Source organism: Taudactylus pleione, unplaced genomic scaffold (assembly GCF_031769625.1).
Source record: "Taudactylus pleione unplaced genomic scaffold, aTauple2 ptg000398l, whole genome shotgun sequence".
In the NCBI taxonomy this organism is placed as follows: domain Eukaryota; kingdom Metazoa; phylum Chordata; class Amphibia; order Anura; family Myobatrachidae; genus Taudactylus; species Taudactylus pleione.
Window position 1 is genome coordinate 1,349,677 of NW_028284800.1, and position 17,652 is coordinate 1,367,328.

Below are 17,652 nucleotides of genomic sequence, written 5' to 3' on the forward strand. Positions count from 1 at the left end.
GGGGGGGCCATACTACTGGGGGGCATCTGCACTATTGGGGGGCCATACTACAGAGGGGCCTGCTACTGGGGGGGGCTATACTACTGGGGGGGTCTGCACTACTGGGGGGGGTCTGCTACTGGGCGGGTCTATACTACTGGGGGGGCCATACTACAGAGGGGCCTCCTACTGGGGGGGGCTATACTACTGGGGGGGGTCTGCTACTGGGGGGGCCATACTACTGAGGGGCCTGCTACTGGGGGGGGCCATACTACTGGGGGGGCTTACTACTACTGGGGGGGGGCTGCTACTGGGGCAGCCTACTACAGGGGGGGCCCATACTACAGGGGGGGGCCCATACTACAGGGGGGGCCCATACTACAGGGGGGGCCCATACTACAGGGGGGGCCCATACTACAGGGGGGCCCATACTACAGGGGGGGCCCATACTACTGGGGCAGCCTACTACTGGGGGAGCCATACTACTGGGGGGGCATACTACTGGGTGGCATGCTAATGGGGGGGCCTGCTAATGGGGGGCATACTACTGGGGGGGCCTGCTAATGGGGGGCATACTACTGGGGGGCATTCTATTGGGGGCACTGCATAGTGGACCCTACTACTAAGGGGACTGCATAGGGGGCACCACTGCTGGGGGACATTGTGTAAGGGACACCGCTACTGTGGGCATTGTGTAAAAGGGTCACTACTGTGGGCATTGTGTAAAAGGGGCACTACTGTGTGTCGTAACATAAATAAGAGACACTACTTTATGGTGTAATGTGAATCAGGCCCTATGTGCGGTGTAATGCTAATAAGATTGTGCACTGTGACTCCTAGGGCCGTAGCCCACTTTGTAAACAAGTACTGTGACTCTGCTGGCCGTACCCCACTGGGTGGGTGCACTACTTTTCATTTCTGCCACTGCTGTGTGGCAATGTGTCATAGATGTGCTTTATACTGTGGTGTCTGTGTCGTTGTGCCGCTGCTTTGTCGCTTGGTAACCAGTCAGCTCACTGCAACCTTTGGCCAATAATGTTGAAAACAATATTATAAGCTGTGATATGGTCTAAATTGACTGGAAATTAATGTTATTGAGGTTAATAATACTCTAGGAAGAAAAAAAAGACAAATTTATGTGATTTTAGCTTTTTTTGTCAATTTTTGTAAAAAAATCCAAATCCAAAGCCAGTCACCGCAGTTTGGCAAATCCAAATCCAAAGCCGGACGACGAATTAGAACCAAATCCAAATCCGGCAAAAATGGTCCGGCGCACATCCCTAATAAATACTACGTGTATACAGTGAAGAAGTCAAGATGTACCATTTATGATCAGTGTCTCTTTTGTATGTATGTATGTATGTACTGGCTCCGCCGTCTAGTGCATCATGACTCTTTTTCCAAGTATCTTGTGATGGGTTTATTTGCAATACATGGAGCTCAATGATCAGACACACACACACCAATTGAGTAACTCTTTGTGTGTATATATATATTAGTGTTCACTCTAGGTGCAGGGTGCTGATCAGTGAGGATGGCATATTTTCATTTTGAAGGGCTAAATTTCAAATGTAATGAATCGCTACAGCTCCTGTACCTATTGCGATACATCACATCTAAAATTTTGCCCTTCAAAATGAAAACCTCCCCTCCTCACTGATCAGCACCCTGCACCTAGAGTGAACACATATATATGTGTGTGTGTGTGTGTGTGTGTGTGTGTATGTATGTATGTGTATATATAATATATATATATATATATATATATATATATATATATAGTGTTTGATTATATAAAATATTGTATGAAAGCCTGCATTACTCCCATTGTTTTGGTCATGACATGTTGCTCTTTATCTGCTATTTTTGCTGTTTCTGTGTATATTTCTTGAACTTAGTATCAATTTTATTTATGTTGTGATAAGCCTGTTTTAGCTTCTTTTAACATAATATTTTTCGAAAGTGGGTTTTTGCCAAGGTGATGGCAGCTATTTGTTAACAGTCTCCTGCTTGTCTGGGTAGCCATATTTTTGAAGTGGGTAGTGATATAAGAATCTGTAGCCAAGAGGCTGATTTTATCATGCTATTGAGGACAGTGCTGCATGGGACATGACTTTAGGGGTCAATTCAGTTAACTCATCCCAGTGAGTCTGTGCAGCTCTATGGTGCATGTACGGTAGCTCCAGACTCGCTGATTTTTGTTTGCAACCCAATAGGGCTATTGTACAAAAATTGTCAAGATCGCGCTGTGAGAGGAGGGGCCGTTGTTGCAATTCGCCTTACTTGTGGCTAACGGAACTGACCCCTAGGACTGAGACCAGTAGGAAGTTACAGACTGAGATTTATATAGTGGAAGTAGTAGTGATCCCCAACTGCACAGAGTGAGTCAGCTAAAGCTCCTATCAAATTGATGGAAATTTGTGGTGTCTGACATACCTCTATACGAAGCAAAGCTCATACTTACTGTACATTTAGTTAAGTTTACTTTCATGGTGGTCGTTTTTCTACAAATATTGACCGTACATTCCAACTTAAGGAAGATCAGGAAGTCTGAACTGACCCCTTTTCTCTTGCATAAATGAGCGCCCCCATTTTTATGCATAATATAGGAGTTCTGTGCTGTTGTGGCTGTCCTGCAGATACAGCCAGCTTATTGGTCATTCTCTTCCTGAAGTAAGCTTTGGCAGCCAGTCACAGTTAACTGCTGCACAAATCGTTGCACTCTAATTGTGACCAGTGATTGGCAAAATGTTTGATTAGAGGAGGGGGAGAAGGGCGGAGAGGGAGTCGTTGATCTTTGCTTTAGCTACTGTAATGATTATACCAGTGGTTCCCAAACTGTGTGCCACGGCACCCTGGGGTGCCTCAGGTTGGTGGTCCAGCACCAAATCAAATTCTATATGGTCAATGTAATTTAAATATGTGGACAAGCAGAAGCACAAACCTGTCCACCACCACATAACTGAACCTAAGGATGACAGATAAGCACAATTTACTTCACTTTACTACTTCACTACATTTTTTTCTGAATAACAAAAGTTTGGCTTAGGGGTGGCGTGAAAACGTTTCTGATGCACTAGGGCGCCGTGATTCAAAAAAGTTTGGGAACCACTGGATTATACACAACCACAGTTTGATACATCCCATTCCATTCTCAACTTATTTGTTTCTTTTCCATTGGCGTACTTGGCACGCCACATTACGTCTTCCCATGCTGTTTTGCAGGTCCTCTTTTAGATATAATGTTATATCTATATGAATGAATGTCTTTACTGTGGAATATTACAATAAGTCTTCATTTGGCTAGGTTAAAGCTGCATACACACGGTACGATCTGTACCACCAACGACTTCAAAGATATCTTTCAGTGAAGTCATCCTGCAACATCTCTGAACAGGCAAAGTTGACAGTATCGTGCAAGTTGGCCTGCATGTATGGACGATCATAGATATCGTTATCGTTCATTCGGGAATGAGCATCGTTGGTCGTTCACTGCATAAAGTTAACGATATAACGTTGAACGTTATCGTTCATAGATATCGTACCGTGTGTACGCACCTTTAGGTTTAGTTATGTATAGGGATATATTTTTTGCTACGTCTAGTAATGCTTACCCAGGTCTGGCGCCACCTTATTACTGGGAAACAAAAGAAAACTCTGCACAGACCCTTGTATATGGATTATCCTTCCCCGGTGTTTAATTTAGGTAAAATATACCTTAGTAATAAAGGGGAGGTGCACCCAGGAATAATAACATAGACACAATTAAGAAAAAAGACCAAGTATTCCTATGGTGGGACACTCACGGATTATTGAAATAAAGGGATAAATCATATGTGACCCGTGTTCTTAAATAAAACATAACCTTTAATTTATCCTTTAAAATAAGGTCAGCGAAATATCGAAACTTGTAATTATGAATTATGAACCAAAATTCATCATTATATCAAAAAATATTTATTTGTATTTTGATTATTTTAATAAAAAAATTTGTTTGTTATTTAAAATTTGATGTTTTCACACTTCTTGTTATCTACACTACCAGAAATCCATACTGCACACAATAACCCAATATAATTGGTGGTGTCCTCTGTTTCAAATCAAACTATCGAATACCATATCAATTATTTGTCTGAGGAAGGTTATCTGTTATCACATATAGTGTTAGATACAGTAATTAAATAAACCTCTAATTATTCTGGGGGTTCAAGACTCCACATATATCACTCACATTAGATTTCGAATAGATCTCACATGTGCAAAAATAGTTTAAATAGCCAGTATTGTCATTCCAGAATAGGAATAGTATTAACACTTAGTGATATTATTAATTAGTATATAGTTAATGGGATAGCTCCTATTCTGGGAGCTCAGTAACTCAGCAATTAAGTATGCAAGGGCTGATGATAATATGGTCAAATTTCAAGTATTAATCTAAGGAGGGCTACTAGTTGTCAAAACATATAGTATAAAATACGATAATTAGATAAACCTCTGGTTATTCTGGGGGTTCAAGACTCTGCATGTGCTGCCCACATTGAATTTTAAATAGATCTCACATGTACAGTGATAATACCAAATAGCCAGTATTGTCATGCCAAAATTAGGAGTAGTATTAATACCTAATGATATAGTTAATTAATATATGGCTATCAGGATAGCTCCTATTCTGGGAGCTCAGTAACCCAGAAATCAGTTGTTAAGGGGGCTGATTGTAATATGATCAAAATTTTAAGATTTTTAGATTTTCCTAAAATATGGTAACATAATATCCTAGATTACAGATCTGCCATCAGACTGACACATTGTAATATTTTCACATTGGATTTGTATCAAAAAGTTAGTCCATCTCATTATTTGTTTATTTAGAAGTTTGTGTGCAGTGTAAGTACAGGTGTCTGCTTAAATTTCCAGCAGTTCATATGTCTGGTAGTTTTCTCAGATAATCTCTGACACGCTTAGTGGTAGACCATGTCTCCCCATACAATATCATCATGTCATAGCATACGCAGTGTATTCCTGTTGCGGGGGACAGATCATTCACATGCCTGTATTGACTACAGTCAAAATGACTGTCACATATATCTGCTTAATAGTTTATTTCAGTGGAGACACAACATTAAAAACACGTGGGACACTCTAACATCGCATGCCCCTTCCAGTCCTGACGCGCGTTTCGCTGTCAGCTTAATCGTAGGTTCCTAGATATCTGAAAAAACTACCAGACATATGAACTGCTGGAAATTGAAGCAGACACCTGTACTTACACTGCACACAAACCTCTAAATAAACGAATGAGATAGACTAACTTTTTGATACAAATCCAGTGTGATACTCTGAAAATATAACAATGTGTCAGTCTGATGGCAGATCTGTATTCTAGGATATTATGTTACCATATGTTAGGAAAATCTAAGAATCGTAAAATTTAGATCTGTTGCCTAGGATATTATTTTACTATATCATATTTGTCTGAGTACAAACCTCTTTGATCATATTACAATCAGCCCCCTTAACAACTGATTGCTGGGTTACTGAGCTCCCAGAATAGGAGCTATCCTGATAGCCATATATTAATTAACTATATCATTCGGTATTAATACTACTCCTAATTTTGGCATGACAATACTGGCTATTTGGTATTATCACTGTACATGTGAGATCTATTTAAAATTCAATGTGGGCAGCACATGCAGAGTCTTGAACCCCCAGAATAACCAGAGGGTTATCTAATTATCGTATTTAATACTATATGTTTTGACAACTAGTAGCCCTCCTTAGATTATAATACGGTCAAATATCAAGTATTAATCAGCCCTTGCAATATTTAATTGCTGAGTTACTGAGCTCCCAGAATAGGAGCTATCCCAATAACTATATACTAATTAATAATATCACTAAGTGTTAATACTATTCCTATTCTGGAATTACAATACTGGCTATTTAAACTGTTTTTGCACATGTGAGATCTATTCGAAATCTAATGTGAGTGATATATGCGGAGTCTTGAACCCCCAGAATAATTAGAGCTTTATTTAATTACTGTATCTAACACTATATGTGATAACAGATAACCTTCCTCAGACAAATAATTGATATGGTATTCGATAGTTTGATTTGAAACAGAGGACACCACCAATTATATTGGGTTATTGTGTGCAGTATGGATTTCTGGTAGTGTAGATAACAAGAAGTGTGGAGACATCAAATTGTAAATCACGAACATATTTTTTATTAAAATAATCAAAATACAAATAAATATTTTTTGAGATAATGATGAATTTTGGTTCATAATTACAAGTTTAGATATTTTGCTGACCTTATTTTAAAGGTTATGTTTTATTTAAGAACACGGGTCACATATGATTTATCCCTTTATTTCAATAATCCGTGAGTGCCCCACCATAGGAATACTTGGTCTTTTTTCTTAATTGTGTCCACCTTATTACTGACAAGCTAGAGGAGGATTCTAAAGGTGTATGTGCATGTTCTGTGTTGTAATTGCCAATAAAAAGGTGGGGGGGGGGGGGTTGGAGTCCTGCAATTAAAATCCATCATGATCACCCAATGATTTTACCAGTCAGAGCTGTCAGTGCCATTTGGTAGAACCAGGAGACGCCTACAACAGGGTTGCATAAAATTGGATTTAAAAAAAAACAAAAATCAAAAACTGATTTATTTGATTTAAATAGGTTTTTTTTTGTTGTTTTTTTTAAACTTAAAACGTTTAAAAATGTAAAATGTTAACTTAACAAAAAATGTTCAGAAAAAATCCTATTTAAATACAAAAAAAATCTGATTTAAAGCAGATAAATCAGTTATTGATTTTTTTTTTTTTTAAATCCAGTTTTATGCAACTCTGCCTACAAGTGATTATATATGTCTGTGATGTGCAGATCTTTTTCGCTGTGCTTGACTATAAATGGACAGGATTGCAGATTGCCTATTTTAAAATAAAACAAAAAAAATCCCTTTTAGTTGATGCAATTTTGCCATTATCGTGTTGTTTTTTTTTTTTTATCCTTGTTGATTGAATATTGAAATTGTTTCTGTCCTGCAGGAAGTGGCGCAACAGCTGTGGTCCAAGCTGCCTACTGCATGCCCAAGAAAGAGAAGGTGGCCATCAAGAGGATTAATCTAGAAAAATGTCAGACCAGCATGGATGAACTACTGGTAATATTAATGATCAGGATGTTTTCGCTATCAGCCTATGCTTAAAGTGGAGCTTTTATCTACACACTGTATTGGCATCCATTTTGTGGTCGTGGACCATTATCCGATGAAAATAAGTTAGCATCTTGAATATTAGTCCCAGGTCCTAGTGACGTGATAGGCTACAAAACTGGTTAAGTCCACAAGATGGAAGTCTTCTCCATTGTGTAGGTGAGAGATCCACATTAACGGAGCAATATAACACACTTATTTCATGTGGTGTTGAAGTCATCTTCTGATTGAAATGTGTTCATGTCTGATGTATAAAAGTTATTGATAAAACTGTAATCATTGTTTTACTGTTGAACTGTAGTATATTCAGCAGAAGGAGGAGGGCACTGATATTTTAATATTTAACATTGGTGTTTTTGATGTTTTCTAGCTGTTTTTCTTGCAGAAGTTTTTACCGCAACCGGCCTCACAGACACATTTTCCTCGCTGATAGTGATAGTTGAAATTCTATTTTATTTTTTTAACTATGGCTGTTGAAGTGTCACTTATGTGCAGGAATGTTTTTAGCTAGGCTATATGTCTTATGGTTTTATGAAGCTGAAGCTGGCTTCCAACCACCAGATTAATTGGTTCCTTTGTACAATGGCGGGAAAAGCTTCCTGTGCGAGGCACATCAGGGAGGGGCGTGCCTGTGTTATTCTTTCATGGACCCCCAGCTCTTGCTGTCCTGCATGCCATCTAAATCAAATGGATTAAAGCGAATGGAATGTGATGCTATTTATTATTCATGGGCCTTGTGATTCACGCCTGGCATTCACTGTTTACAACTACCCATCAAACAGCTGATGTTTCGTTTTCTTTGTGTGCGTTTGTCCATCTGTGATTAACCTCCTCACTGCCTTCAGAACCGCCACTCTCACAAGTTATAGTCCTTTCAAGTACCAATTAAGAGAAGAGATAAATTGTTCAATAATCTGCACTTGAGAACCTCTGTAATCTACCCAGAGTATGAACATATCATCACAGAGTTCCATTCCCTTTTGTAGGTACAGATGTCCACATACAACTATCCTCTGTGCGCTACAAGTCGCGTTACACAACGCATGAGCGCCATGCGACTCGGTAGCACTAAGCTTCTATTCGGGTGACTCTTTCCCTGAAATGTGTCTTATTCGTGAATCGATGTGCATAGGGCGCACTAGCAGCTTATGCTGATTAAAGTGATATGCTGCATGCCTATATTCTGCGGCTGTATCGTTACAGTGTCAGCAGCTGTATCTGCGTGTGAAATGCTACGTTACAGTGTCAGCTGCTGTATCTGCGTGTGAAATGCTACGTTACAGTGTCAGCTGCTGTATCTGCGTGTGAAATGCTACGTTACAGTGTCAGCGGCTGTATCTGCGTGTGAAATGCTACGTTACAGTGTCAGCAGCTGTATCTGCGTGTGAAATGCTACGTTACAGTGTCAGCGGCTGTATCTGCGTGTGAAATGCTACGCTACAGTGTCAGCAGCTGTATCTGCGTGTGAAATGCTACGTTACAGTGTCAGCGGCTGTGACACTGTAATGTAGCCTTTTGTATGCAGATCTAACCCTAGTCACATACAGAATATAGGCATGCAGCATATCATTTTAATCAGCATAAGCTGCTTTGTGCGCCGTATTCGAATCATTTTTGAGAATAAGACTCATTTTATGAGAGAGACACACGGCGCTACCAAGTCTCACCATAGTATGGCACGGCTAGAAGGGCTGTTTAATGCTCATGGACGCTAGATGTATGTGGACACATCTGTATATGAACTGAAATTAGGAAAAACTACACATTTTAAGCTTTAATATCTTTCAAAATCTAATATGTGGAGCAGAAATGCTTTTCTTCCAAAAAGCCTGTCAAACATCCTTTATGTAATAAAATTTATATTTATTTATTTTTTGGGGCTTATCAACAAAGTTAAAGGCTAAATTAAGTCCAGCAATGTATGGTGTGTATGTATGTGTGTATGTATATATATATATGTATGTATATATATATATATATATATATATATATGTATATATATATATATATATATATATGTGTATATATATATATATATATATATATATATATATATATATATAGTTCCTCTGCATTCTATGTATGTTCTATGTGACTGTTCTACAGATGAACCATTTCCCTCTCCGGTTAAACAATCATCCACCCAAAACTATATTCTACAGTCCCACCCATCTGTATACTGCTAGAATAATACAGTTCAAGCTGTATACAGTACAGGTGGGTATCTTTAATTGATGTAAGTGCAGATATCTTCTTTTTGCTTTAGGTGGAAAAGCTTTTTACAATACTCCATCTTTGGTTACCTTTCCAGTTCACAGAGAACATGGTATATGCTCCTTACATAGAAAGAGTCTGTAGGTTCAATGCTGTCTCAGCAGTTGTCTGTGCCAGGTTAAGAATGGGTAATGCATTGACTCAAACTAGATGTCTCTTACTTCACTTCTAGTTTGGCCAAGGAAGTTGCAACTTGACTGGTTAAACATCTAGTGGAGGATCCATATTGGAGCAATGTTTTTGTATACCAAATAAGCTGCTATATGCTGACCTATAACAATGTTCCCGTAAGCATCATACCCTCAAGGGAATGATATTGCTATACAGAGATGTGTGGTGAAGTAAATGCTTGGGAGCACTGGCTAGTATCAGAGCCTGATTTACACATACATATATGAACCCGAGGGTTCATGTGGGCATTATACAAAGGTGCAGCAGTATACAGTGCTGGAAATTGGTGTGTTTTGACCAGGGATGTGCAGAAAGGTAGTCAGGGGAGGCAGTGCCTCACCCGCCATACACTTTTTACTCCAGAGTTTTGACTATAAAAATGTATAGAATAATACAAAGAAGATATTTATAATAATTTATAATAATACAGTTTTCTTATAATTTTGAAAGTAAAAACTGTGGAGTATACCTACAGTAAGTATCACAGGAAAGGCTCTGCTAACCTACCTCACTTCTCCGCACCGCACATCACTGGTGCTATATCATAGCTTTGTTTCATTCACATCTTACAGCTTCGTAGCTTAATTAGAGGAGTTAATGATGTACGAGTTTTCCTTTGCATTGTCCTTCGTCAGGTGAAAATCCAGCTTCCTATTTTAAGAAAATTCCTCACTTGAGAAGTTTGATCTGTATAAGCTCCACACATGCCGGACAGATTGCAGACATTATTCGGCAGTATTCATCAATACTACATAGAGGTTATGGATTAATTCCTGAAGTAATGATGAAAGGCCAGTGGTATTCCCAGTGCAGCTATGTAATGCCCCTACAATAACCCCTACGTTACTGTAAGCAGCCATAGTGTTCACTCTAGGATTTTTTGGGCAGGGTACTGATCACTGAGGAGGGCATGTTTTAATTTTGAAGGGCAACAATTTGGTTGTAACACATCACTAGAGCTGTGTGGTGTATTATGAATTATGGGCATTAAAGTCTGGTATAGTATATATGGGATGCAGTCACCGTGTTGACAATCATAGACAGTTATGTTGCCGACATTGTTGAAATGTCAACATTCTGCAAAATGCCGACAGGGTTAGGCTTCGGGGGAGGGGGTGTTAAGCTGCGAGGGGTGGGTTATAGATTGTGACCCACCGCCAGAACTTTGCATCTGCTGACAACCAGAACAACACTGGAGCTGCCAGACCAGGTGAGGAGATCGCCACATTACCCGGACTATAATGTTAACGTTTTGATCATGTCAACATTTAATCAGTGTCGACATGCTACATGTCAATATTAAGACCCATGTCAATATAACATATAGAACCCATATGTATATATGTTTAAATCTTTTCCATTCATCCCCCCCCAATTCCCTTTCAGTGCCCCTCAGTCCTCCCTAAGCCTATGTACTATCAGACCACCCCACATGTCCCTTCAATGCCCATTAGACATGCCCACACAGTTTTCCTCTTGGGCTATTAGATCTCATCTCATGCCCCTGCAATGCCTCACAAAGTTACTGGACAGACCTCTGTGCTCCAGTAGAAGGGGAGAAAAAACACTAGTCATAATGCTGGGACAGGGCATTAGCCGCGGGATAAGCGGGTTTAGACATGAGGTCTCTGCTGCAGTCAAAGGTGTACTGGGCACACTCACCCAGTTACCTCTGCCTTGCCAGCCACACAAGAGTCTGTTCATTCCTTCTCCTGGCACTAATCCTGCCGCTGCCTATGACCCCGCCTTTGGGTCCGCCCAGCAATTTGCTGGCACAAGATCCTTCCGATGAAGGCCTATTCTGCTTGCTCACAGCCAGATTACACCCCCATTTCTCTGAAAATCTTCGTGCTGCTGCCACAACCTTTTGCCTACTGCAGTTTGGGTCTCTGCGGCATGAAGTTACTGCTTTGGTGTCTGGGTATGCATGGAGGATGCAGATGATGGACGCCCTCAGCATAAGGGGGAGTGTTCACATCGTCGCTGATTATCCAATCAGTGTGGTGCTCCCTAAAAGGGCGGGACACATGTTTCAATCTACAAAACGGGCAGGATGCAGCACTCTGCTTAAACAGCATAGCGGGATACTACATAAGACAGTTGTGCTTTGCACAGTCATTACCAGCCTGTACGTATTGTACTGTTCATACAAAAATAGCAACTATTTTACATGCTGAACACTCATCTGTTTTGTAGCATTGAAGGAGAATCACAGTTTTAAACTAATGACAAAGAACCTTGTACTTCAGTGATGCCTCCTGCTTGTTGACTGCCTCAAATGCTTGTACTGTAGTTTCTGGGTCTACTTTTAACCTCCAAAAATGTTTTAAATAACTTTTTGAGATAGGTAATCTGTGTTGTTCTTCTGAGATTATTTACTGTATGACTATGTCATAACTAGTTAATTTAGAATAGATTCTTTATTCAGAGTTATTACTTATTAATGTAATTTAAATACTGTATTTTGCTCCTGCCAAACATTTTTCACAGCTTGGGAAATGAATGGCACAGTCTCATTGTCCATTCCTATTCTTGCTTTAATTGGCAGCATGACCCAAGTGGCAACTCAGACCTCTATCAGTTAAGTTATTTGTGCAAGTTTAGTGAAGTTAAAGTGTAAATGAGCCATACTATAATAAAGGTTGAATTGACCAGGCTCACCTGGGCTTGTATGCATGCCGTAGGGGTGAAATGGCTAATCATAACCACCACCTGGTTTGTCTAAAAATGACTAAAGTCAGCCAATTCACTTTTCACATTTAGTTCTTTGGTTACTCCCTGGCTGATCCCAAACTGGCCTTATTTATGTGGAGTTACTTGAAAATAAACATGTCCCTGCATAATGGTATTAAAATCAAGCTTAGCTGACACGTGCATCCTTTAAGAACACAAAGACAGTGTGTTATTAAATGGAGTCTACAGGGAGTTGCATTGCTTATTGAATAAAAAATGGTGATAAATTGTTATACAGAAATAATAAATGCAAATAAATGCAGTTTTATTTTCCTAAAAATACAACTGTAAATATAAATGGTCAGTATATTGGTACTTGGAGAAGACTAGATGCTATGGATAATTCACCAGTAGAAGCTCTGCTTGCTACGAGAACTGGTTATCTCTAAAATCATCTCAGCATTTTTAAACATAATTTTCTTGTGACCTAAGGATACTGGTATACTAATGTGTTTTATTGCCCTTTTGTTCAATAATCAATTTTATACATTATTTTAACTACTCTAAACCATAGCAGATATATGTTAGGAAGTCAACTAAAAAGTAAGATTTTCCACTTACATGTTATAGGAAACATTTGTGTGTTATATGGATTCCTTTGGTAGGTACAGTATCTCTCTGGCGTCCTTAATGTGGTTTGTTCCACTGGTTACAAATGTGTACAGATGTCTTCTCAGACATGGGGGGGTGGGAGGAGGGAAGGGAATGTAATAGAGTCCGTTCGATAAGTGTGAGAGTTGGCTGCTAGAAACATGCGAGTTTACATGTAATGACTTATGTAATGTAATGTCTTATGTAATAGAGTATGAGAACATGCAAAATCACACAAAACTCGCATCAAATCTTCTCGCCCCGGCAAAATACGCCATCCAGATGTTGCCCGTGTTAAGTATGCAACTCGCACAATGTAGTAGGGTTCGAGTTGTAAGCATGCACAAAACTAGTAAAAAAAATAAAAAAAAATAAAAAATGGACTCATTTAAAGCTAGCGAGCTTAGCTTCAGCAGCAGAATGTTAAGCAGAAGCCTGCACAGATCAGCATAACCAGTACTTGGATCTGTGAGCCAGTCCTGGTTGTGAAAATATGGGGGGGGGGGGGGGGGCGGGAAACGTAGGGGTCACATCATATTCACAGCGAGACAATGAGAGTCCATACTCGCACAAAAACTAGGAACCTATTACATTCTCTCCCATGGTCTATGAAAGGTAGTGGTTTGATGTAGTACATTTCCAAAATAAATATATAGGGGGCGATTCAATTGTTTATACCTCCCATACCTCCCTAAACTGCACCGGAGCTATTCGATTGTTTTACAAGACCAGCTCTGAGGCTGCACTTATAATGGGTTTCTACTCATTTTGTTATTTACATCCAGAGATGCTGCAACCAATTTTATCGATATCCATTCATCATGTCCAAAATCGCATTCATTTTACTTACCTAATTGTCCTTATTAGGTCACAATCATGACTAAGGTATTTTTTGTGCAGTTTCAAGTGGCTTACCATATTCAATATAGCATTTAAACTAGAGGAAGCCACATATGAAGAGTTATTTGATGTCAACATTATTCCAGCCACATATGAAGAGTTCTTTGATGTCAACAATGAAAACCTAATGATAGGTACACACTGCACGATATCGTTCGTACAACAGACAAGCAATATGTTAAGTGCATCTGCTCGAGTATTCACACGATATTTCTGTGAATGACGTCGTTCACAGATATATATTGCGTCAGAGGTGCAGAAAAGCAGATGCAATATATCTGAAAGATATACTATATATCGTGCACATCTGCCTGTGCGTGTTTACGGACGACCGACCAACCTGTTATGCTGGCAGCAGAAACCATGACATCGCATCTGGGCAGGCAAATTTAACTGCCCGCCCAGTTGTGATGTCTGGCCAGACGTATCGAGCAGCCAATTAGTAAGTGTGTATGCCTACCAAATCGTTTGGCGCGGCGGTCGGCCGATGTGTCGGTCAGGTGTGTACACCACATAAGTCAGTATATAACTAATATTGTAAAGACTATAAAATTGTTTGTATGAATTATTTCTGTGTAAAAGTGTTTAAAAAGTTAATAGTAAAAACAAAACTAAAAAGTACTAGACACAATGATATTTTATAAATAAGGTAAATATTATATGGTATGAATTAATGTGAAAATAATTGGTGGAAGTGAATTTTTAGAGTAGCTTTGTTTTTTTTCACCCCATTGTGTAATACTTTTATAAAGACATGTAATACTCTGCTGCGGAGAGAAAATGAAAAAAAAATGGTTGGGCGTCTTGAGGTGAAATGTTGACACAGAGCCATGTCAGGGGTGGTGATGGGGTTGTGAATCAGTCACTGCTCCTTAGGTGGGCCAAGTGTTGCTGCTTATCTACTGCAACATATTGTAAACACTGGGTAGAAAATCTTCACTTGCTGTGGTGTAAAACTTTATTTTTTTTTATTTTTTTACTTTTATTGAGAATTATTTATTAGTTTTTTCTTCTTCCTCCTATTATAGAAAATGTAACACATTAGTGGGTTTTTGTTTTTTGTCTTTCTTTTAAACCGTATGGATGCAGAAATAGAAGGAAAGATCAACCTTACTAAAATAGAATTAAGGGCCACAATTCTCCATTCAGTGGCCATCGGGGCTGGGGGATCGGGGATGTATAAAATGTTGAAAAAACCTTTATTTCCCAATCCGACCAGAAAATGTCTGGTATTGGTGATTCTGGGATTTTTAACATGTTCACTGATCAACGTTGTTCGCAGATCGGCGGTCTTGGTAGAACAGGGAATCGTGGCTAAAGTGTATGGGGGGAGCCCTTTATATGTGTTTGGTTTTCTTTTCTCCTACATTAACAGTTCTGTGACTATTTAAGTTGTGAATAATATTGAATCACAAATTACTTTTCACAGAAATTTAAAACATTTGTTTTATTGCTTGTTTGCAAATGCTCATGAAGCATGGGATGACCTACTAGTTAATTAGCTCAGTATGACTTGTCTCCTCAAACACTTCCTGACAGAAATTGTACTAGGTTTTCATTTGTTTGGAATTTTTCTTTTCTATAATATTATTAGCCCAGAGACATGTTTTTTATTTAGTTTATTCCTTATCAGAAGTAAAAAGGAAATTCCAATGATATCTGTGCTACAGGGAAGCAATGTCAATGTATTGTCCCAATTTTTTTTTTCTCCTTTGTTTTCTCTGTAGAGCAGGAAGGTCCATTGTATTTGCACTGAAGGGACTCTTTATAGTACCTACACAGATTTGAGACAGACTTTATGCTGCTTGAAACAATATCCCTGAGACTGCAGAATATCAGATCACTGGAAAGCAGAGACATCACTGAGGCAGTACAAAATGGCTGCCTCTGTGACGTAATATGTTCCTAGTGAATTGATAGGCTGCATTTTTTCTGAATGTTTTCAGTCAGCAAAATACTTCCTCCGTAGCATCTGCTACTGAGGAAGCTGTGGGTTATTCCACAGGGAAACGCGTTTAGCACCCCAAAGGCACTGACTATTATACTACTGGGACCTTTCCTGCCTTCCGGACCAGCACCTTTTACTTTTTCCACTCTACGCTTCAGCCACCAACACACCAGTGCAGCCCCTCTCTGCATATTCATCGGGACATGACTGTGGCCAAAAATAAATTTGGTAACAACTTGCTGGATATTATTCCGGACCATTATATTGAGGCCAGTGACTAATTATTACGAAGTGCCATCTGCTACTTGAACCGAGACTTTTTAACAGCTATTGTTACATCGATTACTTAATCATCTATTTGGCATTATATCATATTTGTCTTCTATTTATTATTAACTGGATTTTTTATTCATTAAGTATCCCACGGATTTCTGTGTTTTTTAAGCCTTTATGAATTGCAGCAGCGAATAAATAGCTCTTGCTTTTTTCAATCAAGCCATATAGAGTTATATGTTATGGGCAGGTATATATTTTCTATGTGCCAGAATTCCTATGCATGTTAGAAAGTTTTAACATATTCTTTGAATATACTATGATTTATTATAAAATTTTATTATAGGTTTAGTTTCATATTATACAATCTGTAGGTATACAGTGCTAATACCGTGTTTCCCTGATAATAAGACCTACCCCGAAAATAAGCCCTACTCTTACTTTTGTAACCCGGTCCAAATTAATCCCTACCCCGAAAATAAGACCTACCAAAATCCCATTTCGAGCTGGGAACGCTTCAGACGCCAGCGTTCTTAGTCATGCAGTGCGCGGGTGACATCATGACGTCGCCCGTACGCTGAGGATCCTGTGTGGCCGCGCCTGCTGGATCATGTTAGATCCAGTCAGCGCGCAAGTGAGAGGGACATCCCGGACGGCGGCGACTCAGGTAAGTACCGTACTGTACTGGTGGGTGGGGGATCAATTACAGGAGGGCTTGTACTGCAATAAGGGACACTGCTACCAGGGGGACCTGCATAAGCGGCACTGTTACCGTACAAGGGAGGCTGCATAAGGAACACTGCTACAGGGGGGGGGCCTGCATAAGGGGCACTTCTGCAAGGGGGGGCCTGCAAAAGGGGCCCTTCTACAAGGGGCCTGCAAGGGGGCATAAGGCTTATGCAGGCTCCCTTGTAGGAGCCCCCTATGCAGGCTCCTACAAGGGAGCCTGCATAAGGGTCACTGCTTCAATGTTAATTAAAATAAGACCTACCCCGAAAATAAGCCCTATAGTGTTTTTTTGAACAAAAAAATAAATAAGACAGTGTCTTATTATCGGGGAAACACTGTAGCCACCTTATGTTTCATATGTTACAGCAATATGCAGTGGGTTAATTTGCCTTTCATGTCATAAAACCACTTACACATGAACAGTTTCTCTATTTTATTATTTTTGTCTGCTCAATGTCCAAGTTTAAAATCACCTTGAACCCAAGTGAAATTATTAAGTTCTGTACATAGATTGTGCTGTATTGTGTACTGTAGTAGTGGTTGGACTTTATAGTGTTACAAGCCAAACCACGAGAGTGGATACTACAGGAAAATATGGTATTACGGTGAGTTATCCTAGAAATTGCCTGGTTTTCCTACTGATAAGTTCCCACTGCCAACCTATACTGCGCACAGCAGTGCCTGTCTGCAGCAGAGACACTTATGATCAATTGACTTTATTTACGTTCAGACTATAATAACCTGTAGCAGCTGTGATATGTACTCCATGGTTTTATGATACCACACTGTCATTTTGACAACACTTCTGTATTAGCAGCATCGGACAAATG

The 17,652-nt window shown here is 39.5% G+C and overlaps 1 protein-coding gene across 1 annotated transcript in view; it reads left to right on the plus strand.

The window, feature by feature from the left end:
• The window catches only part of OXSR1 (oxidative stress responsive kinase 1), a 118,222-nt gene that overhangs the window by 54,037 nt on the left and 46,533 nt on the right, over window positions 1-17,652 (plus strand). The window contains exon 2 of the mRNA XM_088446426.1: window positions 7,040-7,152. Coding sequence (XP_088302552.1) covers window positions 7,040-7,152 — 113 coding nt within the window. The remainder of the gene's footprint in view (window positions 1-7,039; window positions 7,153-17,652) is intronic.